Raw genomic sequence first — 27,831 nt, forward strand, 5'->3', positions numbered from 1 at the left:
TTTAAATACTGATTGCTTATAAATCTTACACCACAATAAGGGTATTCGATCAGCTACAATCTTGTGTTTCCATCTGTCGACAAAAATCATATCATTCTATCTATTTCAGCGAGAGTAGTTTTAACCACCCTCCTGCTCCTTTCAAAATAGAAGAAAATGATTTTTATAGATCTAAGAAATTCAAAGTATCACTATTAAGATACACTTCAGTGAAGGATGAAACTATGAATAAAGTTCAATATTCTTTTCGTAAACGCAATTGTGCATTTCCATGGTCACGATATTGGTTCTATGTTATCGCGGGAAGGGTGCAAAAAATGATGATGCATATAACTCAGTATCATTGTGATTGCGGATACATACGGTAAGGTGAATATCGGCAGGAAGGGAGGTCGTAGAAGTCGGTGGATGCCGGGAGAATGTTGAGGCGAAAGAGGGAGTAGAAGCTGGCAAAGTGGAAGTGGCGGTGTAGGAAGGGGTAGGGCTGAACGCACCCCTGCCAGACCGGCCACCTGCCTACCAACCCTGTCTGCTCCACGACGCTTCCCAGTATTCGAGCGATCGCTACAACTCGCGCACGCAAATCCTTCGGCCGGGGATGTGCGTTTATCGCGCCACCGCGTCGACACACATCGTACTACGTAACGTACGAAGTAACGTAGTAGCAGCGTGCACTACGTGACGTGACCGTGCCCGTGTCGTGTTCCGGTATCCTGCTGACACGCCACCCTCGAAATTCGACCGATCGCCATGTACGACTCGGATAAACCAGCCTCGTCCGTCCCATTGTAACGTCGCCGGCCCTTCACAGCTATGGATTCGCCGGGAATCACCGTGCGGGTATCCCACGAGTGCCCATGAAGGAAGCTACCCCTATCCAATTCTATGGAGCCTCGATAAACCCTCGCCTGCCTTTCGAGAATTTTCATCACCGATTTTTCTTTAAAATATCAACGAGATTTGAAAATCGAAATCGAAATTTCGGGCACGAAGTTTCTTCCTCGAGAACTGCAGTTCAACAACACATGCACCCTCGCTTCTGCGACAAGATTTAATGACCTCTCCGCGTTCAACGTGGACGATATTTATCATCGTTCTCAGCAATTTTTATCGACTTCGATAAACAATTTCCATGTCGATGTGATTAAACAATGGATAACATCAGCTGGTGTCTAACGATCAGGTGACGAAGAAAATATTTCAAAAGAAATTTTGCGATTTTCGATGAATTAAGGAACACTATCTCCATGTGCAACACACTGTGCTAATACACGAATAACACGAAATCGTCTGAACACGGTTCGCCGAGGAAATTTCTGATCGCGTTCCCGGTAATCATACCGAGTGGTAGCTTCCCTCGTTGTTCGCCTCTCGACTACTTTTTTCCAGTCTTTTTTTTTTTCGAAAATACACTTGACACAAGCAACCGCTGGTATTTCACAGTGAACGCCGCCTGACATGGCTACGTGTTTCGACCAAGTTTCGTTTCGCGTTTCACAAAGGAACGAGGTCATTAGGTACGCGAGAAAGCAGGAAGGGTCGAGGGAAGTTGGCCACGCGGGATTAAGCGTCCGCGCCACTCTTCCACGGGTCTTTCTTTTATTTCGAAAGGATGTCACAAAGGTCGATCCCTCGTAGCTCGATAGACTGACTTTCCTTCTCGATTGATCGACAAATATCCTGATTCGATGGAATCCCAGCGAGGAAGCTTAACGGATCGCTAACGGTACTAATTTCGTCTTAAAACAAAAATGAACTGTGAACGAGTGAATAAACTTTCGCAGTTATTCGCTTAACCGAACCGTTCGATACGGTACATTGAAACGAATCGTAGACGATTGTTCGCGTTCGATCGTGTGTTAAATCCGCGGCACCGAATGATCAATTGATCGTAGCGAGAAGTGGATGAGCATCGGGTTGATCCATGATGGAGGCGGAAATCGAGCAAATTCTATTGAAACCCACTTGCGAAATGAAATGCGAGTTGGTCGATCTGTTAAATAGCACGATCCTCTTGATAACTGTCGTTAGATAATGTGGTTGATCGATGAAGAGGACAACATCGTTCAACTAACCAGCGAGGAAACGTTTGTCAAGACTTCTATCGAGCACGAAACAGATCCTTCTTAAAATAAGATACATTTTCGGATCGGTGTGCTTCGATCGGACGACACTTGGTTGGTAATTTAAGAAATGCCCGAAGAAAGAAGAAACACAAACCGGAGGGAAGATAATTTTCATTCAGACGCAGCGACGTGCTGATTATTTCTTTTCTAAACGAAGCACCCTGCTTATCTCGTTTCCGCGCGATGCTCTTAATCTTATAAAACACCGGAACCGTAAAGGAAAAATCTTCTCTCGTTTTCTTCCTAACCGCGAAGAAAAACGTTTAAAAGAAGATCAGAGAGAGTGCTCTGTTTTACAGAAGCAAGAAGTCACTCCTATAATTGGCCGTGACATCAGCGATACAATGGAAAAAGGTTGTCGATAATGGTCTAATAATCTCTTCGTTCAATCCCATTGGATATGCAGTCTTCGTGGATTATTCTATCCTTCGAAAATTATCCAATATCATTTTGAATCAAGGGGAAAAGGAAGTTGAAGAACCTCGAATAAATGGAAATAAAAGACAGAAGGGGTTAATTCAGCTTCATGTTGTCCCGATACATCCGAGAGCTTTCAGTGGATAGTTTCGCGGAAGAACGTGGAAAGAAGAAACGGAAGCCGGATCGTGAGGTGTCGGTTTTGTGACCGTTCGGTGAGCGGGCTGTCGAGAAGACCCGCGAGCTTTCTTGTCGCAAAGTGGTCGCCATAGAGGCCGGTGAAGAACGTAATGTGACAACAGCTGGTGAAGAGATGACGGTGACTCCGTCGACTTCCGATGTCGCTGACAAGGCTGTTTCGACGGACGACGGTGGTAGTGGAATGGAGGTGGCACGTCTCGAAGCCGTCCTCGCTGCTCTGGTGGAAACGAAGGTGGAAGCGATTAAAGCGTCCTCAGCTTTAAGCAAACGTTCCGGCAGCGCGCCGGCAAGTCCTCGTCGGCTAAGGCTAACTTCCACTTCGACTGCCTCCTCCTCGTTGAATCATCATCATCATCATTGCCGTCATCAACATCGAAGGAAGAGTCATCATCATCACCATCATCATCATCATCACCATCATCAGCAGCAGAACCGCAAGAGGCACGATTCCGCTCCTTGCGATGAGTTCCTCGGAGACGTCACGGAACATCATCATCGTAATTCTCATCATGGTGAGTATATTATGTTATTCATCCTTTTCTATCATTTATATGAAAATTTATTCAATTTCATTGAATTTTTCTGTCTGCGTTGTAATTTGCATGGTACCTTGATAAATTATTTTAACAATTGAACCTTGATAAAATTTGTAATTTAAAATAAGAAACTTGAAATCATTCATTTTGACTAGTTTGGTAGTTCTAGTGTTAAGTATTTGGGGTACATTCTACTTAACTCGACTGCCACAGTAGAAAAAGCTACGTATAGTCAGACACACGACGAAATAAATTATCGAAGATATTAAAAACCAGTTTTTAATACGAATTTTGCAATTTTTAATTTAACGTTATTAATATGATTTTCTAATTAGCAATTAGAAATAATTGATAGATATAGTACTAAGAGAGCAAAGTATCTAACAAAACTGGTAGGTAGATGACTAAAAGATCTCACGTACAGTACTTGAGATAATTGAACTACTTTTCTTGCTTCATTTCATTGCTTATTCTTTTAGTTCCACTGAGTTTCAATGGTATAATGCGACCACGGTATGATTGTTCTTTAAAGGGAGAAGATCAGAGTATTTGAAGTGGTATCGATAAAAGAACTCGTACTGAAAATTGACACGTTTAAAAATAAATAAAAACAAAACGATTTATTTGCTGTTTAAAATACTTCTCTGCAATAAATTTCATAAAATTTGATTGCACTTGTGTTACATCAATTTTATATAAAAATTTTATTAATTCCCTTGATAGAAAATAGTTGATTACCATTAATGGAACAATGAAAATCGTTTATCGTTAAACGAGTCGTACAAGAGAATATCGGTTTCAAATATATGGATATCTTCTCACGGAGGAATATCGAGTAACAAAAGAGTGGATGATGTTGCCAAAGAAATAGTGCTTTTATAATCCATTGAAACAGTTCTAGTCGAGTACAATGACTTTTGAAATCACTTGAATACCTGCTTCAAACAGAAATAGAATGAAGAATATAATAAACCATAATATATCTATTATAGTTTTAGAATTTTTCTATCAACTACTATTCTAACGTTTTGACAGCGAGGTAGTACAAAAATAGATCTTTTTCTATGTGGAAGTGCATCGATGCAGTTTATATTTTGACGTAGGGTTAGCTTACGTCAAAGAATGGCTAAAGAATCGATAAATAATACGACATACTGGCAATAAAAAATGTTCCTTTTTAAAATTTGGCAGAACATGCAAAGGGATAATTACATTGATGAATCAAGCAACACAAAACCGAAAATTGCATTTTGTTAAACAGCAAAAAATAAATGATTTGTATATATTGTTACAGGTAAAGGAAGACGAAGAGCATCGGAAAGTCCACGACGTCCAAGAAAGAAGCGCAAATACTCGAAAAATCCGAACATCATTCACGGCGTTGTCCAAGACGTTCAGACTGGTCTTGATTCACGTTTAGAGCTTTTCGGGATGGATGGTGATCAAGATCTCGCATTGATAAACTTTGAAAGGGCTCGAGAGACTCTCAGCGATTCCTGCGAATATCCGCAGTTGCACCGAAGTGCCTGCTACTTTTCTCAAAGTACAGCTCAATTGTAAGTTTCACCGATAATGAATCGTGATAATGGATTGCAAAGCATGCCTCGTATAGCAATCGACTATATCCCAGGAATGTTAATCACAGACAGACTAAACTAACATCGAACGAAACGGTTTCATTAAACAGAATTAACTTTCACGTTGCGTGTCGCTCATTTCCGTTCGCCGCAAGTATGCCTTTCCACGTTGTATTTTCGTTGCGATGACGGAGAGACACACTCGCGGCTGTGTTTGCAAAGAAAGGAACTCTATTCTCCTGTAAGTGCAATATACCATGAAACTGGGTCACCTCGGTGCGTGGTTGCACGTCGCTGGTCTCTTCGTTAGATGTTCATCCAATACGGTTTCATAGTATGTAGAATCGTACGCGGAACAAAGCCTGTTCGGATGTATAATGAAACCTGGGTTGTTGCGAATGATCGAGGTGAAACGTCATCGCGCCCCTAACCACTTACTTTCCACATCATATTGCTTCGAGCAATCATTTCTGTATATTTGGCAGAGCGAACGAATAAAGTTTCATGCCTCAAGAATTTTTGTCATCAATTCTTGGAAGGATTCCATATTATAACGTGTGGAAAAATTGAATAGATACATTATGTTAATTCGAATTTTGATCGGAGACACTTTTGTTCATTATTAGCTTTATGTAGTACAACGACATTGTTCGTTGCGATCCACAACCAGTCATTCTATATTAAGAATATTGATGAAACGTTTATATAGCCATTTTTAGCACGCTTTAACCTTTAAATTGATGTATCATAAGTACTATTTTGCGACACTTTTATGTCATCAAATTTTATTAGAATGTTGATGTTTTAAAATCGACAACTTAATTAAAAGAATAGCTAAAATCAGTCAAGTACTTTTAATTATAAATTAAGTATAGTTTCATTACTATAGAAGAAGAATATTTTATTTACTTAAAAAAGGCATTATTATTATTTTTTAATTATGTACTTTAAATCTTTTAGCCACGCTGTATGTATTTGAATGAAAGAGATACGTTCAGATGTACTATCGTTTATTCTGACTGGTTCTGAATAAATTTACTTGAATATCGTAGCAAACAAAGAAAAGCACTATGTAGTTTCATTTTATTGCCTTCTTTGTATGCTTCTTTGTGGAGGTTAAACGCAAACAGAATAATGGCCATTTCACGTGCATCAATACGGTCTGACTCGATATTGAATTGTACTACTTACGGCTGGGTTTCGTGTACCGTACGAAAATTACGTGGTTTTATATACAATACTAGAGCAATGTACTTCGTGACTTTTAATTATGCAATCGTCACAAGGATAATTATATCTCTTCTGTTGTTCGACTTAATAATGTGGCAATTTCAACTATGTTTCTATCATAGCTTCTCTAACTATTCTTTCCAGTTTCATTGCTTTTGTATGCAATTCAATTTTAAAACCTAATTTTCTTGAAAATAAATTTTCAAACAAAAGAAATTTATTCTCTTTTATTAATTTGTTTTTGCCTATAGAATCACCCTCTACTTGGCTATAAATTTATTAAAAAATTCTAGAAATTTGTTATCATATAATTCTACTAAATTTCAGTTGTTTTAAAGCTACAGTTTCCATAAATTTCACAAATTTGCATATAAATCTAAAATTTAATTATAACTGCCGCAGTGCGCAAATATTCTGTAATACTATGGAAATATTTTTTTTTTGTACGTGATATTAAAGAACACATATATTTTTCTTTGTTCAGTTTGCTTTCGTACGGGAATACTCGAAAATTGTAGCATGACCTATATTATGAATGCGTCAGTTGAACGTTTTATCTTTGCCTGACACATATCTAGATCAAGCCACTTTACTGAAGTTGAATTTTGTGTTTAATTATTTTCATTCAGAGTCGCCATTTTTATTCGTTAGAATTTAACACCTCCGTGCGACAGAATTGACAGGTTCGTTAATTTTTTCCAACGCGAAACATTAAAACTAATCAATCAATTAATAATTAATTTAATAAAGTGTACTTTTAATTGCAATAGAAATGTACTTTAATCTTCTAAAAAAACCCAATTATTTCTAGCTGCAATTAATCGTAATAGAACTTTTAGTTGAAATAAATTATGATCGATTAGTGTCATTGATTCCTAATTAGACCGATAATTACTAGCCCTGACGTCAGCGTAGTAGTATGACGTGATAGGTGTTCAGTATCCGTTTCTCCTAGACAACCTGAAACAGTACTTTGATATATTTAATCATTAATGAAACTTTGCTAATGTATAGAGTTCCTGCATCTTCGTTAAGTGCAGTTCTTCGTTAAGTGCATCCAGTTCAAGAACCATTAAAGCTTAATTAGTATATTGATCTTCGAAAATTTCTTACCATATAATTATAATAGTTATTAGATTATTTTCTTAGATACTTATCTGTACATTTATATGATCCGTTGAAATAATGATCTGTGTTGTTTATACTTACAGAAAGATCCATTACGACGACGACGATTACGTGGCGTTGAACATAGCCGACGATTTGGAAGAAGAGGAAACCTTGAGCGGTCCCGAGAAGATCGCGGCACCTCGAGAGAAGTATCATCGACCCCGTAGAAAGCGGAAACGGAAACGGCGTAAAGTGGTCAATACAGATCCTCAAGAGGAACTGGTGGATCCTGAAGAACTTCCTCCTCGTGCTCGATGGACGATCGTCGCGACCGCTTGTCTCCTCCTTGCTATGTCTTTGCTCTTGGTCGGAGTCACCCTTAGAATGGCGCCAATCATTGACGAAATGGGTAAGCGATGACTTCCATTTCTATAAAACCTACCTAATTAAATTAAATAAAATTAAATTATTACAGCTGCAATAGGAAAAACTTGTTCCTTGTGATTTTGATATTGCGGCACGGTTGCTTATTATTAAACTAAATAATATCTCGATGAAAGCATTGCAATGAAAGATTTTAAATCTGAACCACTGTGCATAATGTAAATGTCACTTTAAGGATAACCAGAATTTAATTAATTTCTTAATACCATGTGCCATGAAATTACACTAATAAATAAAAGATCATATTTTCAAAAAGGTTCTAAAGATTCTTGACATTTATACTTGAAATATGTAAAACTTCAGAAAAGCTTTCAAAGGATTATTAGAAGTCTGGTATAAATTTTGTTCTACCAGGTTGTCAGGAAGTTTGGAATCTAAGATATTTGGGGCATGTCTCTAGAGGAGCCAGTTCTTTGTATTAACGATGAAATATGCAGGCAATCCCAAGAGATATCACCTCGAATTGCAATTACAATCCGTTCATGTTTCACGATATCAATACCCTGTTGTCCTCTGAACGAACAGATATAGCAATCCCACTTTGCATTATGGCTTGATTATATTCGTAGCTCACCAAAAACAAGTGTCGAATAGTGCACAATTATTCCTCGAAACGGGGAAATCAATGTTGTTGAAATTAAGGCCAGAGAAGTGTATATCGATGAAGCACCTTTCCTCGTTTCGACGTTCATCATTATTCCTATTGATAAGAAATCCTTCTTTTATTCTGATATTTGATTGTTAACGAGATACTTGATGAAAGTATAGTTACTCTCTATTTATCCAGTCATGGTCCAGTGAAATCAGGAAGTATTTCCTGAAACATAGGATTTCAGGTTGATTTCGGTTCAACCTCGACGGTCCTTTAAACGGCCTGGCATTTCTCGCGTCACAAGTTTCGGCCAATTAACCAACGGAATTGTGCAGCGGTCGGTGGCACTTGTGCAACTGAAACCAGCGCGAAAAAGCACTTTCAGCTGGGATTTGTGTACCAACATCGTACACAGAACACATATACGAGCACAGGCGTCAGGGAGAAACGGCGAATGCAGTGTGCGGGCTCGAGGGCGCTCCGCGCCTCTAAATTAAAGGCGCACGTCTGCGAATCCTCCAGTCAGCCGTCGGATTTCCGTGGTGAAACCAGCACGAAAACTTTATCCCGCGATTCATCCTTTTAGTTTTCTGCTTCTCGCCACCATCAACGCGGCCAACAAGCCGTCGGGTCAACTCGACCCGCTCGACCTAAACAGAGTGTGCTCCTCCGAGTGTGTTATCCAGTGCCAAACGTGCCCTTCCTTTAAACAAACCGTGTCGATGTTCTATTTTCGGTCGAGGAATATTTCTTCTTTGGTCAATAGTGATCCGACGAGACCTTCGATACGATATGTCGAGTAGAAACATCAAAGTATATGATTTGGGGGGATGTTTATATGAATCGATGTTTCAAGGAGAAGTTTAAGGCTGAGTGAGGTGTTTTTCGGTTGTAGGTATCGTGATTTATGTTGCTCAGAGGTAATTGAAAGATGGAATATTTAATGTTATTTTAATTTAGTTTCTTCTGAAACAGGGTAACAATATTACAGGGTGTTTCTAAGAATTTGGTATTAAAAAAGAGACACCGAGAAAATAAAATTATTTGGCTACTGGAAGAGTTTGAATTATTGATTTTACATTCAAGATTAATAAGAATTGAACAGTAATATGCTCGATAGGTCACGATCAATTGAGTTTCAAATGTAAGATATTTTCGTAGAAGTACAATTCTTCTGGTTGAACGGATCTTTTTAATATCATCTTTACTCGCACATCCTTTGCATGTTTTACTACTTCAAATTCTACCAGTTTATTAAAGCGTTTCTCAAGTGGGCGTGAAATACGGAATATTGCACAGCGGTATTTAAAAAACTATTGAAATGTTGATTTAAGAAATAAATACACAACGTGGTGAAGTGTTGCTTGAATGAAAGCATTCGAATGAAAGAAGATATCTTAAATTATCTTTCTATAATCTTTTTTGTAGATTCTTATATAGAAACATTATTTGATTTTAAGTATTCTCGACAAATTTCAATGTTCACCAATTAACTCTAATTACTTTCAAATTGAAAATTTAGAACGTCAATTCCGTAAATTTATTATTTTTAAAATGAAAAGTATAGCTTGAACGTTTTTAAAATTATAAGATATATTTTAAATTCTGAATATATTAACGACGAGGAAATTTCAACCAAAATATGTATGTGCTCTGAAATTTTTCAGACACCTAGAAATTCAATAGAAAGGTGCTCGGAGCAGACCGGCTTCTTTTATCTAGTGTTTTGACATGCAAAACAGCAATCTTGTGGTCCATTAGGATGAGTGTCCATTATGCTTTTAGAATCGAGTTACGAACTGTCTTCCTCTGGGAGCTCTTTTTTTTTAATACTGACTTTATTGCTCTATTCGTGTAAATGATAATATATTTTTACTGGAGTAATTTTGCTACAATTTTATCATCATATTTTTTACTTGACATTTAATTTCTGTCCTCATTCCCTTGACTAATTATTCAACTATACAAAATTTCAAATATGAACTATTTCTGCTCCCTTTGACAACCACTCTATTAATAAATAAACAGAACAAACTAAGCTTTTTTTCAACTACATAAGATTACAATTTTTCAAAACAAAAATAAAATTATAAATCTCTAGAAGGAATAATTATTTATGGAATAATCAGTTAGTTACTTCATTGAAATTATTTAATTCTTTGGGTCTTTTGAAAGTTACATTGAATTTAAATATTTTTCTCTTTCTTTTAATAACCATCAATAATAAGGTTGTAAAGACGTGGCTATCACGAACGTATCGATCCGATATATAAAACCATTAATCTCCTTATTGTAACCAGTACATTACACCAAAACTATATAAGTGATTGTTACTGTCAGTTTCTGTCAATTGTTTTGAATAATAGACCTTTGAAATAGAAAATTCATTAATAAACGTTTTGAAAATTGATTACTTTAATATAACAATATCAAATTCTCAAAACAGAATAAATAATAATTCTAAGTGAAAGTATGATTGACAAAATTCTAATTTGAGGGATGGAAATTGCTATAAACAATAACATTACACTGACATACACATGTAAAATGACGGGGGTTAAAATAAATTAATTAAAACTCAAGAAAAGAATAAATAGAATAACATTTATCATTTGGCTTATTAGTTTATTTTATCTCCGTTCAATCTACCCGGGTAGCTTTTCAATCAATCTAGAAAGAAATAACATTTTGACCCAGAACCCGAAAAGAAAAGATAAAAAAAACGCGGAAAAGGCGGAATAGAAGGTCTGCAAGGAAGGTGGTAAGCACGAAACGTAAACAGTTATAAAACTCGATTCGGTTTACTTTTCTGATCGATACAAGGCGTGCAGCTATCGCGACTTGCAAACATTTTCTCGCACACGTTTCGACGCTTTTCCACGATACGTTTACATCATTATGCACTCTCGTGGAATCGGGTCAAGTCTGTGGCCGACTGATTTCTCCGACGTGTTCGATTTTGATGTACGTCATTAAAAGAACGAATATAACCGGATCCATGATTGAGACTACTCCAGTTGGCAGAAGCCTGATTCGATCGCATTCTTCGATTTCCCAAATTTCCCGTTGACGCACATAGCCAGACAGAAACGCGTATCCCGATGAATTTACAGCTTCACGGAAAACGTAATGGTGTCTCGAATAGAATTTTAAGAACAACCAGCCCTCGGGCTGACATTTTTATCGCATCTGTCACTCGTCTTGTTCCCTGAACGATTTCCAACTTTTCCGTCCTGGATGCTTTTATAACGTCGTTTCAAGAGTGACTGATGATTTTCGAAGTAAATCTTCCTATCATACTTTTTGACAGAGGATAAAGAACAACTGGTGTATCGAAGCTGTTTTAGAAGTTTGTTTAGAAAACAGAAATAAAAAATGAAGAATATGAATTATGTATTGAAAATAATTGCATAAATTTTATGCTATATTTTCTATTTGAGAATTATTACTGTTTTAATCTTGTTTATACGAAATTCTTTTTTATAAACAATTTTATCAAATTTATTTTCGTGTTTACATCTATGAAATTTGATTGCAAAGTTCATGGAAGAGTTTTAATGATTCAGTAACATAAAATGCAGAGGCTGACAGAAATAAATGTTTTATTTCGTTCTTTATTACTCCCACTAGAGCGATGACACAGCACATCAGACATCGCTGTCATTTCAGAAATTGTTTTACAAAGTTTTGCTTCGTTTATGGAACACTGTAAACCAACCGCGTCGTTTCGAATGCAATAAACCATTTATAGCATTTGCAATGATTTATCATCGAATCGTTTTAGTATTCAGAGTCGAAGTGTAAATCTGTGGTTTGACTGAAATAAATTCGTTTACTCTTGTAAAATGGCAAAGGGGGTAATGAATAGTGTGAAGATCCAACAATTCATTTTAATACCAAGTTTTAGCTAAGAACACCAGATGATCGTGATACGTAATTTGAAATTTTATTGCGCGAAGTTCAGCAGATTTACATGACGATAATACCACCGTTGCCAACAATCTCCAGTCATAAATTTTTGTCGGCTGACCGAATGCTAATTTTACGAGGAAAAAAGTAAACTGTGCGAACGACAAAGGGGTGGATCGATTTTACGGTATAGCGAACTCATGACTTGAATGACGAAGAAAATCGCTTTAAGAAATTGATTTTCAAAACTCTTTGTTGCTAGACATTCTACTTCTTTGAAAGGAAATAGAGTACAAAATTCAGGAATTTTGGAAATTCCTTCATTGTGCAGTTCTCGAACCTCTCTTTTATTAACACGATGACTAGTACCGTAAAAGTGATCGTGTATAGTAAGGTATATTATAATAACGATTACCAACCTGCTGACCCACTGAACATGTTAATAGTTGACGATAAAAAGAGGTCTAGGTTACTTCTATTACTGGAAAGAAAATTAAAGAGCGACGTATTAAAGTTAACAGTGAAACATTGAAGAAGAGATTATTAAAAAATTCTGATATTCTTGAATTTAATTTTACTGAAAAAATAGAATTTTTAATTAGTAATTAGATCCTATTTTAATTAATCCAATAACGAAGTCAACGCTCAAATTACTATACAATTAAATTTGGATCAAATTGAAGATCAGATCCAAATAATTTTTAATTATTTCTTAAAAAGCGATTAAATTTTATTTCGATACTACTGTAATGACCATTCACCTCAAATTACTATCATCTCAATAAGCAAGTACCAAATATTCTATATAGCATACTGAATGCAAGTAGAAAGCTTGATCGTGATTACCTGAGAGTTCAAGGCATAATAATTACAGGAAAAAACTTGGCTTGACCTTTAGGAAAGTTTTATGGTTATTAGACATTCTGGTGCAGATTAGGAGATCCCTTATTTCTTTATCTCTGAAAAAAAAATTGCACTTTTTGCAAATTTTTAAGAAGAAAATTTTTAAAAAATATTTCATGAAATCTTTCCATAATTTCATCGTTGTACACAGTTCAGGCTTACCTTCATGCTTACATATAACGAACCTCTAATTAGGGGTCGAAATGTCCGTCTTCCGAGGGTTAATAAACGGCTGTTGACGATTTAAGTACACGTCATCGTCTGCAATGAAAGGGTTAAAGGGAGTCAGTCTACCGTCTGTTGAAAAATAGTAACATACTATATAAAATAAATAGACGATCATAGGATACAATCGATGCATTTCATACGATTATATCACCTGTTACATTCGTCGTTCGCTCGTCCCCGTTTCACGAACATCGTTGACATTATTACGCGAATGTCCTTACAACACCGAGAGCTGCTATACGCTAATATTGGTAACGAGTACACGAGTATTATCGATTATCAATATCTAACGTACCACAATAAGAGGGATCACCGAGCTATGTGCTAACTGAATCAGAATTTCGGACTATTGTTCATTAAGCATGAGCCTGTTTTCGTCAATGTATTCGATCCACTTAGAATCTAACAAATGTCGTTGGCTTAAAATGTTGACTACCATGGTAGTCACTGATGGTCGACGTCTCAAATTTTGTGTAATTAACACTAGAACTACCGACGTTTGATGTACACTTATTTTTAAGTTGAAAATAATGTATAAAATTAAATAGATAAAGGATGAAACATGATTCGACAATAGCCAATATACATTTCAACAAAAATACCTCGATAAAATTTATTTAAAATAAAAAACTTGAAACCAGTCATTTCGGTAGCTCTGGTGTTAAATAATTAGTAAGGGAAAAAAGAAGAAAAACTTGGATAGTGTTCACAAATTTGAAAATTAATAATTACAGTAATTGTTTAAATTGTCCTTTTGCTAACAATTGTACCTGAATCGTTTATAAAATTCTGGCTGGTGAAACATGTGTATCTGAATTTAAATGAACTGGTACAAATTCCCCGGAGGTTGTTTAAACGTACTGTTTTGGTTTGCGAGACATTTGGCCACGATTTTCCGGAAATTCGGCGTGTACCGGATACGCGGATAAAACAAAGTAATTTTTTGCTGGTCGAACCTATATCCGTAAAAAGTTTCTCAGCGAGGCTTTAAAAATAACATGCCAAACATGTTCGACCTTAATAGGATACATAGCAAAGAAGAAGTTTAATCTGACATTAATTATATTCTACCTCAAATGTTTATTAATACACATAAAATCTAACTATTTACGATCACATAAGTTTGATTTTATAAAGATCATCTTCTTTGGTGTTTGAAATTAGATGACAGAAGGGAACAGTGTCAGGTTGAAAAGTTCGGAAACGATGGGACGAATCAATTACAGCGAGTTTCCTCTTTTGATCAGCAATTTCCTAAGTGCAATGCACGACTAATTCGTCGGGTTAGACAATCAGCAGGTATCGAGGTAGCTAAACATGATCTTGCAAAAAATATTGCATCGATTCTTCCGCTTCTTCGACGTGCGAATATCCATATAATTTCGATCGAATCAGTAGGCGTGGATTTTCTAAATATTTGGCCCTGTATGTTTATCGGCATGCCGATGCCACCTATATACGTACGAGTAAGTTTAACCGGCATACACACACACGCATACAGATACATTGACACAAAGAAAGACGCAAGCGTATGCAAAACACGAGGGTCGATGGGGGAGGAAAGAGACATGGAAAGCGGATAGGTGGCCTGCTAGATCCGCCGCTAAAAATACACGTCGCAACAAACTCAAGGGTGACGTCCACTACATAGACACGACGTATTTAGCTGTCCTTAGTTATACTTTCATTCTCCTTCTTTCGAGTTGCCGTTTAAAAAAGACTTTCTTTTGTGTAACTGTTGCGGAACTTCTGTGAAATTTTCAACCCCCTGGCAATTTGCAGGACACTTTTCACGAAGGAGAAATCGTCCTAGCCTTGAAATCGTATCTAATTTATTTGTTTTTCAACCCTTCATACCCTAATTTTTTTTTGAAACTAAAAATAATGATAAATATTGCAATTTAAATCTTCCATTTTAGTACCTGAGGAAATTATTATAAAATATTGACACTCTCTGAGAAATTGTTATTAACGATTATATAATTGTAACATTTTCAAACAACAGAGTCAACCAATTTATTCATAAATGGAATATACATTGAAATTTTTATATCAGAAGCTTACAAATACGTACAGTACTCTGGTATTTGAAATTTCATGAAAACCATTCTTGGACGATGAATGTTTGATTAAATTTATCGCATAATATCCAAAATCTCGTTATATAAACCGTGAACTTCCTATTTGGTTTATTGCTATAGCGTAGGTAACTGGAATCTGCATTGCATCAATATAATTCATGAGTAATTAATAACGCGAGATAGCATCCTAAACATAAGACTTGCATCAATGGAATTTCTACTTAAAACACGAATCTACTTAAAACACGACCTCAATTAATTTGGTGCATTCTAACGTCACTGCGAAGGTGAATAAAATGCTGCTTTCCGCCATAGGTGTCTCAGAGGAATAATTCTAAAGCAACCCTGTGGATGACTGTAATTAAGTACACTCTGAATTAATAGCCGAGAAAGCTGTTTAAGATATTCCGGGTCAAGCTCTGTTTGTGTCCCAGTGGGATATTTGGAAATCCCAACATGGGCAATTTATTATAACAAATAGCCATGGACAATCAGAAAACATAATTTGTTAATGACATCTACACTGTCAACCATAGATATTAGTACACATAAAATTTGAGGTAAATGGAAGATGAATTATTAAAAACAAAAAGATTTCTTTTCAAAATTAAGAAAGAAAATCATACAACGAGGGGTTGAAAATAATCAGTAATAAAATTATCGAAAATTTCCAATCAACAGACACATCAGAAATATTAATCCACTATGACGAATCGATCGAAAACGGTACAAGAGAGCGACATGAATCGTCGATTATCCCGTTCGTCATCCGAACGAATAATCTTCTATATGGATGACACGTCATTTGAAATCTCTCATGAACCATCCCCGGATCATTGTCATCAATCGAACAATAGTTACACGTTGTATCCCACGGAGAGTGGGACATTTTATCAGTTGGATCCCGAAGCTACCGATTTCAAATTGGACGATCGTTCCACTCTTTATCCGTCGAGCAACGACGACGAACCGCGACGTAACGTTTCCGGTCACTCGAAAACCGGTAACTCGAAACAGGGGAAAAACAATTCGGAACTCGATCAACGTCCTAGCCGTCGTTCCAGCGTGCAATCCAGCCGTTCGAGAACAAACAGCTGCAGCAAGCCAACACCGTTAGGTAGGAGACAATTGGGTCATCAGACTTTTCGATCGATCAGAAACGCACCCACATTGTTTGTTACTATACAGCTCTGTGACGTAATAACGATTTCGTGTTCGTCGATTAATTACGTCGATCGGTAAAATCGCTGTCACGCGTGGGAGGACATTTTTCAAACTATGATTGGTTTATCGCCTCTTCGATCCTTTTCAGGACGCGACCTTTCAATGGTGAAAAATGTATTTGTTCGAAAATAATATCGGGATAATATTACATCATTTTTGTTTGCTATTCTACTTCCACAAATTGTATAAAAGGGAGTGGGAATATTTTATCGAGACATCTTTGGGATTAATTAGAAAATAATCAGATCGATGGAAAATCTATAAAGAAAAGGGAGAGAACCAATCATAAATGTTAGGAAACGAAACTACAATTGATTAAAAATAAGAAATTGTTCAGGAAATGGTAGAAGAGGTAGCACAAATAGAAGATCAAAATCGCGAAGAGCAAGTACTGCTCGAAGGAAGGATTCTGTTCGCCCCGTAAAGATCGAAGCAAAGGAAACTCAGAAGGTTGTAGAGGATGTTGAAGATACCGAGCAAGCAAGACGTCATCGAAGAATTGCTATGATCGTCCTGGGAACGTTTATTTTCCTTCTGGCAGCATCGATTCTCGTGGTGGTGGTTACTTTAACTCACAGTACATTTTTGAGCCCTGCTGTGGGCTCTAAGGAACTTGCTGAACATCGTGCCCGATGTAATCATTTTAAAATAATTTTAATAAATAAATAACTATCCTCAGTAATAACAATTCTACATTAGGTATATATTTACATTTAATTAAAATGATGATCATTTATTTTTTTTTATAAAAATCATTCTGAAAGTGTAATTTCATGGTCACAATTAATTTTCAGACGATATAAATGGCATGATTAATAAAATACATTTTGAGTGAGTTACTTCGAGAGAAAGAGCGTAGTTAGTTTCAAACTATATGCTAGGACCGTAAACAAAATATTTCATCTTCGCTAGTTATAATCCTCTACCAGCCATTTACTAAAATCGTTTACAGTATACGGGTATTTCCTTCTAGTCTTACTTCCCCATTTACTCAAGCAACGTAAATAAAGCTTAAGGCGTATAAACAAGCCAGTAGCAGTGATTAACGAAATATTTATCCGGTGTTCCAGTGCGACGGGAGAACGAGGAACTGTTGAATTCTCTCAACAGAGTCCTCGTTACGGAAAACTCGACGACATCTCCTTAAGGAAAGCGTCCTGGAGGCAGAAGAATGGTCTGTTTTAAAGCAGTTTATCTCGAAGGAAAAGAAGAACAAGCATCGAGGGATGGGGAGAGGCTGGTTTCGAAGCGGCTGGTATTGACGGTCGCTTTACAGAAAACGGCCAACTTTTATTACGATCTCGTTTCGTTCGACGAGTCTTAGGGAAAGACATCGAGTATAACTTGTCAATGTCGTGATGGTACACGGCTAATTTGTCGACTCCGTCAATAGCTCGAACTACGAAGGAAAGTTCGTGACAAAGTGGAATCGATGCTATAGTTTTATCCCCATTGTTTCGAAGGTACGTCCAAGTTCTCTTTTTCATTGAATCACGTATGTAGGTTTCGATGGACGTCGGATACGAGAGTAGTCGCGTTGAAGTGGATAGAGATAAATAGGGAAAATCGAATAAAAATATATGACGATACACGTAATTAAAAGAAAAAAAAGTTACTCGCGACGATTGAACGTCGCTATTGTTAGCTCGTTATTGTTGTTGGTGCGACGAGTCGACGATCGTTGGAGAATAAATTGTGTTATACGAGAAATTAAATCGCGTATGGCAGCGGAAACCGATTCGTTTTGTGAAAATGCTGAGAATCGGTAGAAGCACATCGTATGCCCACAACGAAAAGAAAACGTTTCAAAGAAATTCGATGCGAATCCTCGTTGGAAAAAAGTTAGTTTAATATTGCTTTTTTTTTATTAAATAATAAATGTTTAATTAATTGTTTGAGTGCTAAAGTACATTATAAAGATTATCCAAATTTTCAAATAAATTTCCCCAGGAAAAATCCACTTTTCAATTATTCATAAAAATTTTTCAGTTAACAATAACCTTTGTATAACAAATGATTTCTAAGAAAAAAGAATTATTTTTTCCAAGAGGATACGTTCATTTGTTTTGCGCTTCACGAGGTGTATAAACGTGTAAAGCCTGTTAAATGAAATATTTATAATCAAGCATCGACGTAGCCAAAGGAGTAGCTGAAATAATTGTTGTTGTCAATTGTTTGTAAAATACGAATCGCAGAAAAGAGCGTCGATTTGAAAACTTCTATCGATCTAATATCGTTTCAAGGAAAAAACGTCGAGCAATTGTTCGGCTCAGTATATCGAGAAGAATAATGTCGCGATTTGCAAAATTCTGTTATACGAATCTGAATAGAAAAGCTTCATATTCCGCTGAAATTCATTCAATCAACCACTTTTCTCATAAAATGCATAATCAAAGTCAGCTACATGCAACATATATTGTAACAATATAAACTAGAAAAGTTTATCTGTGCCACTCTCATCTCCATTTCAGATTTAGGATGATCTAGCGACTGGCAAGTAGTAAAAATCGTAGTTTCCGAGACCTCGCCTTTTAGAAATAATAATTTAACAAAGAAAAAATGAATTTTCGAACTCTATCAAATATTTTACGAGTGACAAATATTTCTGATAATAGAAACGGTTAATTAATTGTCGGAACGATGGATGAACGAGAAAATTCATTGACGATTGATGTAAAACAATGTTAATGATTCAAAAGAAAAATGAATAATAAAATATTAGTGAATTATAATACCATAAATGAATCGTTTTATCCATCGATGCTCGACCAATTTCTATCTCGTCAATTCTTGTCTTTTATGCCGAATTATCAATTTTGCTAACGTACTATTTCTCTTACTATTCTAAAGGCAGCCGTCCTCAAGAAACATTGCTCTTTTTCTCAGGAGATAGAAAGATCGTAAAGACAGGCTCTTTGAAACTGAAGAATATATTCAGAGAATGTTGAATAGAAAATCTCGTGTTCAACGCACTCTGGACATGAACGTAAAGGGCCTTTAATTGAAAAATTGATGACAGATGGGGGTAAAGAGATAAATAAATAGATCGGTATATACACACAGTACTCTTCTAAAAAATTGCATAGAAAAGTGGCCAATTTTTGCAAAGCTTTCTAGAACGTATTTTTGCGTCGCACAATCCGACCTGAGTCAAATTTCTTCGATATCTATCCCGTAGGGTTAAATTTGTATCTCGAAACATAAAGAATAACAATTTATATCTGTCCTTCTTTATATGAAAAATCGAAATTTCGAATCGCGACCCGTTGCACTTTGTTAGCTCGAAAGTAAACGTTGTTACGACAGTGGTCACGAACACTGGTACTTGTATGAAATGTACGTAGAGTACAATTGTAATCATAGATCGTTCGTTCGTATTTTTTTTTTTTTTTTTTGGCCAACATTGTCAATAAGTAGTTTCGCGATAAATATATCTAATAGCTCATCGAGCTGCTAATATGTATCGTGTATTTTGTAAGAGATACGAATCTCGTTTTTCTACATGGAACCGTATGGAACATCTCTGAATCAAATCTCAAAGATCCTCGATTGTTTCTTAACGTGAAATACAGTGAGTCGCATTAATATTTAAATAATTATTTCTCGATATGCAATGGTGCAATAGACCCCCCTATTAAGAAATGGAAAATCTTTTTTTAATACACTCTGAATTATTTTCAAAAATTTCAAATAACGATAATAAGATTAAATACAATTAAACTTAATATTATCAAAGGATGAAAATAATTTTTTAACCCCTTCCTCCCGATCGAGCAATTATGGTTGCGCCATTGACTCGTAGAATTATAATTTTTTCTTTTAAAAAATAAAATGTTACTAGCCACAGTAGAAATAGCCATGCCTAGTGCGGCACATTACAATGTTTCAATTTTCTATTTCAAATTATTATTATATAAAATACCCTTGATTTTGAAATTAAGTTAGTGCCAGTCATTAATAATATCTGTGGCAGTAAACGTGCCAATATTACACTCTCGTGCGAATTAATAGAGCAGAGATGGGCATCAGGGTAATCTCTGGATTCAATATAATACGTTATAACCTCAGGAAAAAGGACAAGTTGATTTTCTATATTGACTTGGAACATTTCAAAATTCCTTGAAAAATGAAAAATAATAAATAGAACATTTTAACTAAGAAAAATAGCCTAGTATCCAATGATTGTTTAGTAGTGGAGGACTACAGTCACCCTTAGCAATGAAAGGGTTGAATACTTAGTCTGTCATATTGTACCAGTTTCTCAAATATTCTAGTTATTTTTTGAATTATAATGTACCATATAACTCTGAGAGATTTTCATGATAACCATCCCTGAATTAAAATATAAATGAACCCTCTTGACGCACTCCTAGCGTTCTCGGTTCGAAGAGTAACGCGGAGGCGCAGGTTATTTGGCCTAACGTGAAAAATCTCTGCCGCTAGTATTTTCTTCCAGCGAGTATCTGTACATAGAAGGAGAGATTAATATAACTCCTGGTTCGTCGCGTATTATTGTCAGCACGGTATCATAGATACGGATCAACGCTTGTTAAGTAGGACGACGTAGAAACGGTATTCAAAATCATTGTATAATATTTTCGTTTCATCGATTTCCTTTTGCCAAAGAGTTGTTAAGAATTCAAATGAATTAATAATTCCGTTTGTATGTCGTCGAAAATCCACGAGGAAAGTAAAGCCCAAGAATTATTCTAAGAAGATGGAAATTAATCGCGATAACCTTTGGATTAAGTAGTTTAAGTGGTATACCTAGACAATGTGTGTGCCAAAATGGAAAAGATAACCACTGTGTCAAAATAAAAAATTGTATAAGGCGTCATCTATTCCTTTGACAATCAAAGTACAGCGTGATTTGGAGTTTACGTGAATGTAAAATGACTATGCGCGAAGAAAAGAATTGTCTTTGATGTTTCTAAATTGCGAGGTGATTAATTTCCAAAGATTTTCCTCCTCTTGCGTCTTCCTTTAGAAATATATAAACTTGTAAAGTAACAAGAGATGAGAGAAAAATAATTTCTTAGTCTTTTACGTAGAAACACCACTTTTCGTTTGCTTGTAGGTATAATAGTTTTAACGTAGTCCTAAGTTAATTACAATTATTTAAATCTTTGTTTATTAAATATTTTGCATTCCAAGATTCGCTTTAAAAAATAGAAAGGGAAAAAACGTCGAGTTACGCGAATTACAATAATCTCGCGATCATTTTCTTTTTTTTTTTAAGTTAGAGTATTTGAACTATAGAAGAATAATTATTATATATACTAGCACAGTGCATTGTGCACTCTTTGATCAGATAACGATCAGAATAAAAACGAAGCCCGAGGTCTTAAATTACATACGAATCGTGCTAATTGATACAAGTACGAATTTGAACTCACTTGTTACGTTCATCTGTATCGAACGATTGTTTTATTTAAAAGGGAACTGTTGATTAATTAATCAGCTGAATTCCCGGTAAAGTATTTAAGAAGGCATGACGTAAAGATTTATTTCGAGGAACTGTAATAATAATCTCGAGTTATGAGATCTGTATCATACCGATGATGTTGTGAGATGTTAATGGATGAGATATTAAGGTTTATGTTTCTATATTGTAATAACATTTATGTATAATGGTTATTATAATGCAAAAAATATACATGCTAATTGTCCACGTTTGCACTGTTCATTTTATTATCCTTCGTTATTTCTCCGATTTCCTTTTATCTATCGTTATTTTTAAAAATCAATTCTTGTGATTAATTTTCATTTATCGCGGAGAAAAGAAAATATTCGCGAAATTGAACTTTCGTGCCATTCATTTTACATCACTTTTCACTTAAATAGTTCTCTTCTTTTCAATCGGATCTAATACCACAAATACGATTTAAAAATGGTCTTACGAAGAATCGAGAGGATAAATGCAATAAATTAAGTGAAATAGATGGAGACTAGAGGAGCTATGAAACACGCGGCTCTCTAATGGTTGACTTGCACTACTGCAGTTGCATTACTGCACTTGCATAGAGACTGGCCTACCACTGACCCTTTTTTCTTTTACCATTGCTTTCTTATTTAATAAATATGACAAAATATATAATATATTAATTTTAATAATGTATGTAATCTCAAATTAAATGGTAGTTATGTTACTGAAAATGTGAGCACATTACATTACTCTTCTAAAATTAAAAAATCCTACTTATAGGATAGTAGTGGATACAATATTCAACTCTTATAAGGATTAAATTTAAAAAAAAAGGAACACATATAATTTATTATACCTTTCACGTAAACAATTTTATTGTCAACGTAAATTGCAAACTTCTACTTTGTAGAAATCTGTACGAAATACACTTCGAGTCTTGCACCCTGCCTTAAAGGGATATGTAGAGAGTCATGCAATTGCGCGAACATAACAGCTACGGTTCAAACATCTTACAATAAGTATATTGTATACCACAACATCGTATAAATGCGTTATATGATACATTATCAATTCGATATCAAGATCGTAATTAAAGTATTTATTTCCTTCGACATAGATACGATAATATCAATTCGATAACAATGGTCGCAATTAATATTTCTATTCGTGTTACGAAATTGATAATATCAATTTCATTACTCAAAGAATATTATCATTAATCAGCAATATTGTATGCTAACGTCATATACGAAGTTTTGATGTGGTTCGATAACGGTGTTAATAATAACAAAATATGTAGTTATATCGGGCCAATTATATTCTGCGCCGAAGCTATTCTTATAGTAATACGTTTCACCCTGCCTAAAAGGGAATGAATAAAGTTAGTCATGCTACGGTGCTCATCGAAAATCCTTCTTGCATCAGGGCCATTAGTGCGCGTTATTATTTCATATACGCGATTTTCATACGCGACGCGCTTTGATAACGTTTAATCGTAATCGTTGTATTCTTGCACCCTGCCTCAAAGGGATAAAAAGTTGTTCCTAACCGCCAAATCGATCATCGGAAAAGAATTAACAGTCGCAAGAAACGTTGATTGCATTCTTTCTCTTCCGTGACATCGTTTTGGTGATAAATAAATATATACTTTACGATTAATTTAAAATCTATCAGTCTCAACGTTTAACCCTGCCTAAAAGGGAAAGAAGATGGTCATGCGAGTTTGCTCTTTACACGAATGGGGCCCTAATTAGCTCACGCATTAAATACCGAGTGATCTCCAATCATCTCTTTAGATCGTCAAAATAATTTTAGGAAATCACTGGTTACAGAAATTCGCATTTTCTTCCGTTATAATTACTTCGGTTATAGCTGTTAAGGTTAATTAAGATTTCATCCAAATAAGTAAAATAATCCATTATTAAAAAATTCGATCATTGGAACAATTATTCATCTATCTTGAAAAAGATAATTTATTAAGAAAGTTCATCCTTTCATCTGAAATCTTAATTAACAGCTCTTTTAATAATCTCAACCGAAGCAAATTCCCATTGGAATATAAGGGTCCTCATTTAAAAATTAAAAGAAACTTACATTCTATGTTAGCAGAGAAAAAATTCAAACATGGTTCTTTTAAAAAATTCTGCGTTTCAGCCTTGGGCAAGTTTTCAGTCGAAATCAGTTCGAATGTAATATTTTTCAAACCTTTAACACGAGTCTATGCAAACTTTGCAAAATAAGTAAACGACATCCCGTTCAAAAAAAAATTATTCAGAGATTTACCTAATTTTTGTTGCATCTATAGCTCACTATTTTCTTGTAAATATTGTAAATGCATTTACCTTTTATAGATCCATTGTGAGAACGTCTAAATTATACAGAATGTTCGGCTATTGGTAGGTATCCTTTACGGGGATGGTAGCTGGAGTGATTGTGATCAACATTTTCCTTTGCCAAATTCCTCTTCGATGCTTAGTTTTTTAATTATTAATGAAAAAAACTGAGCAATTAGAGCGCGCTTAGTGCGCAGACGAGCGTTTTGGTACAGGAAGAAGTTGTTCATAATCACCCCAGCTACCACTCCCTCCAGATGTTGAAGTTTAATTTTAAGACTTCCTTTCAATATTCTCTATAAAGAAGCCAAAACTTTTAGAACCATGAGTTTAACTAAAAAATCTACATTCTATTAATAATATTTTGAAATTCTTCGTTTTAAAATAGCTACCGTCAATTGTTCTTTTTGCAGAAGAATTTTAAAATAAAATTTCAAATGTACTCACACTAATTGATTAACACATTCGCTATCATCAATTTCTTTTTAAACAAAATTTAAAATTTACTTGCGTTAATTGATTCATTATTTCATTCAGAATATTTTCCAAATTCTTGGGTTTTTATTATTATATTATTATATTAATGGATGAATTTTCAATTGATCAATGATAGCGAATGTGTTAATAACGTTATTAACGTCATCAATTGTTCGACCACCTATAATCTACACCATTTAAAATAAAACAAAGAATTCATCCTAATTCAAGCCAAAGTACTCACATAAATCTCTCTATTCTTAATCTTCTCCAAACCATTCTTCCGTTTCTTCGTACAATTTAACTCCTCCTGTATCTCTAACAGTGATTTACCTTTCGTTTCCGGCACCACGAGGACGATAAAAATGATTCCAAGGAAACAGGTAGCCGCGAACCAGCCGAAAGAAGCATAAACCCCATAAGAATCAGAAATAACCTGATACATCTTCGAAACGATGAACGCCAACAGAGATGCCCATATATTTGCCAAAGACACGGCAACCCCCTTAACGTTCGTCGGAAATAATTCTCCAAGCATCATGTAAGGCAGTGGATTTAAACCTAACGCAATGATAAGTTCATAAAATATAACAGATGTATGAAGAATCCATCCGAAACCAGTCATATTCACCCCCATCTGAAATTTAAGGAAATAAAATGTCCCGGCAGCGATGAGGGACAATCCGGCGAGAAACGTTGTGCTCAAAAGCAACGGTCTTCTTCCTAATTCATCGACCAAACCTGCAGCTCCTACGCCGGCTACCAGCTGAAGAACGCTTAGGACGATCACAGCTGTTGCGGCAGATAAGCCGGTATCGTCGGCTTCCTCGAGAATCTCTTGAGTGTACGATTCCACCGCTGCTATACCGCTGAATTGCAGCACCAGTTGGAGGCCAAAGCTGATCAATACAGCTTTCCTGTTACCTGGAGTACTGAAGAGGTCCCAGAAATGTCCTTTATCGGTCAGATCGCGGATCACCGTTTTCTGCATCTGCTCCATGTCCTCCTCGAGTTGATCCTCCGTCGCGTATCTCTTCAGACACCTCAGACTATGCATAGCCTTATCCTCGCGGTTCTTCATCAATAGATAGTACGGCGATTCGGGCATCCAGCTGAACGTTAAGAAAAATATTACCGGAATTACGGCGCAGCTGTAAGCCAACCATTCGTAGGAGACGAATGGTCCGATCACATGGGCGTACAACTCGCCGAATGTCACCATTAATTTGATGAAAGAACCCAGGGATCCTCGGATCTCTTTGTCGGCTATTTCGCCGATGTACATCGGGCAAACGACGTATGCCATCCCGAGGCCGACGCCGCCGATGAATCTGGCGATGTAAAGGACGTATGGGCTCCATGCAAAAATTATTAGTATCCAGCTTATCGATAATGGTACGCCGGATATTATTAAGCTTGTTTTACGACCACACCAATTTACTATGAATGCTGAGATAGCACAGCCAGGTACTGAACCGAAGAGAACAAAAGAGGCGATCCACGAAGCATCGTCTGATGTTAGTGGCAAGGGAGAATCCGGTAATTTCAATTTCGGTAAGGTCGGTGATGTCCAACCGATGTGGCAACCCGAAATCGCCATCGACAAGGTGGCTGTGTTTGAAAACAGAGATAACAGTAGAAGATTACATAGAACGTGATATATTTAGAACTGTTTTGGATATATTTAGAAGTTCCTAGAGATGTATCTTGTTGATGTTCATATACTTTGTCGGAGCAGAATCTTTGATATAGAATCTTTTTGGGAGGACAAGATCCAAATTGAAAATAATCATGGAAAATTACCTGTAATCGCTGCTAAGTATTGTGGCCAACATTTGATGCACGATTTGTCCATCTTTCTTATATCTTCTTTCACGGACTGTAATAATAAAAAAAAATTAATAATTCTTCTATAAAACATAGTTTTGTAAGTTAATACTTTTTAAAATAATTCAATTAAATTGAAAGCTTTTGCCAGCCAAATGTAAGAAATCCTCTTGCTCAAAATTCCATTTTATGACATAAGTCAAACATAAACAATTTCAATGGATATAATTTCCTACCTGCAGTTTGAAAGATATATTATCAACTGGTTTATAATGGTACTTAGCTACTACATACGTCTCCTCTTTCGTCGATGTAACCAAGTGTAAACAATTAATCTTTCAACTTTACATATGAGTAGATTAACAAGTTTCAAAATTTAAAAAGTCATTGTTAAAATATGAAAGATGTTGAAAATTTTGTATTGTTTTTACATTTTCTCTACTTCTAATTGCATTACTAACAATTATAAAGAATTTCAAACTGAATTATTATTAATTTCACTTGGATCCTCTTCAGACTTATTAAACTTTGACTATTTGAGACTGGCAATGTATACAAACTTTATATTTTATAATGTTTAAATATTTCCCAGTATTTATGACGGTTAAATTGAAGCAATCGTGGCAAAGTTGTATTCAAATTTATTTAACGATAAATCCAGTTGATGCTTACAGAGATAACGATGAAACACGACGATGCCACCAGGAGGAAATACGGTTTCGTGCTGAAGTTCTTCGTGCCTCTTTCTAACACATTATAGACGGAATGGGAATTCGATCACGATGTACTACATTTTATATATCACTTTATCAGTTGATCTTTATCACAAACAGATCCCCACTTTCCGACTAACGAAAATCAGACAGAAGAGCATGGGAAGTAACAGAGATTGAGAAGAAGTTGAATAAAAAATTTTGTTATTTAATCATTGTTTCGAAAATTTCAAACTCGCCTCTATTTCTTTTTATTTTCTACAAAAAAGTATTGAAGCACTTGGGTCGCAAAATTATCAATTCAATTTTCGACCCAAGTGCTTCATACCTTTTTGTAGAAAATAAAAAGACGCTTCGATTGATATATTACAAAGTGTACAATTCACGGAAGGAACTATTTTAATCAAATATAGTTTCCTAAGAACATGCAGGTTTCAAGTAGCCTTGAATATGATTTAATTGTTTTTACACCAATGTA

General features: G+C 35.6%; 2 protein-coding genes and 1 long non-coding RNA gene across 3 annotated transcripts; 1 reads left to right on the forward strand and 2 right to left on the reverse strand.

The window, feature by feature from the left end:
• The first annotated feature begins 569 nt into the window (after positions 1-569).
• LOC114879039 (transcription factor MafB-like) lies at positions 570-22,253 on the forward strand. The gene is made up of 4 exons (XM_029193515.2): positions 570-3,256; positions 4,575-4,836; positions 7,299-7,606; positions 17,649-22,253. The coding sequence occupies exons 1-4, from the start codon at positions 2,857-2,859 to the stop codon at positions 17,723-17,725; spliced, it is 1,047 nt and encodes a 348-aa protein (XP_029049348.1). The 5' UTR covers positions 570-2,856; the 3' UTR covers positions 17,726-22,253.
• On the reverse strand, positions 7,553-10,652 carry LOC123988112. The gene is made up of 3 exons (XR_006829641.1): positions 8,414-10,652; positions 8,216-8,341; positions 7,553-7,639 (listed from the first exon to the last, which is right to left on the reverse strand). It is a non-coding gene; the product is annotated as an uncharacterized LOC123988112 (long non-coding RNA).
• An 896-nt stretch (positions 22,254-23,149) lies between the features above and the next one.
• On the reverse strand, positions 23,150-27,493 carry LOC114879038 (facilitated trehalose transporter Tret1-like). Its single transcript, XM_029193513.2, has 3 exons — positions 27,313-27,493; positions 26,617-26,692; positions 23,150-26,424 (listed from the first exon to the last, which is right to left on the reverse strand). Exons 2-3 carry the CDS (start codon positions 26,666-26,668, stop codon positions 25,040-25,042), a joined length of 1,437 nt encoding a protein of 478 aa, XP_029049346.1. The 5' UTR covers positions 26,669-26,692; positions 27,313-27,493; the 3' UTR covers positions 23,150-25,039.
• Between the last annotated feature and the right edge of the window lie 338 nt (positions 27,494-27,831).

Source organism: Osmia bicornis, chromosome 9 (assembly GCF_907164935.1).
Source record: "Osmia bicornis bicornis chromosome 9, iOsmBic2.1, whole genome shotgun sequence".
Taxonomy (NCBI): Eukaryota; Metazoa; Arthropoda; class Insecta; order Hymenoptera; family Megachilidae; genus Osmia; species Osmia bicornis.

Bases quoted from the DNA above. Each gene is read 5' to 3' on its own strand.
- LOC114879039 (XM_029193515.2), top strand. From the start codon at position 2,857: ATGACGGTGACTCCGTCGACTTCCGATGTCGCTGACAAGGCTGTTTCG. The intron at 4,837-7,298 runs GTAAGTTTCACC...TTATACTTACAG, and splicing joins TCTCAAAGTACAGCTCAATT to AAAGATCCATTACGACGACG. The intron at 7,607-17,648 runs GTAAGCGATGAC...CCGGTGTTCCAG, and splicing joins GCCAATCATTGACGAAATGG to TGCGACGGGAGAACGAGGAA.
- LOC114879038 (XM_029193513.2), bottom strand. From the start codon at position 26,668: ATGGACAAATCGTGCATCAAATGTTGGCCACAATACTTAGCAGCGATT. The intron at 26,425-26,616 runs GTAATTTTCCAT...TTTCAAACACAG, and splicing joins ATACTTAGCAGCGATTACAG to CCACCTTGTCGATGGCGATT.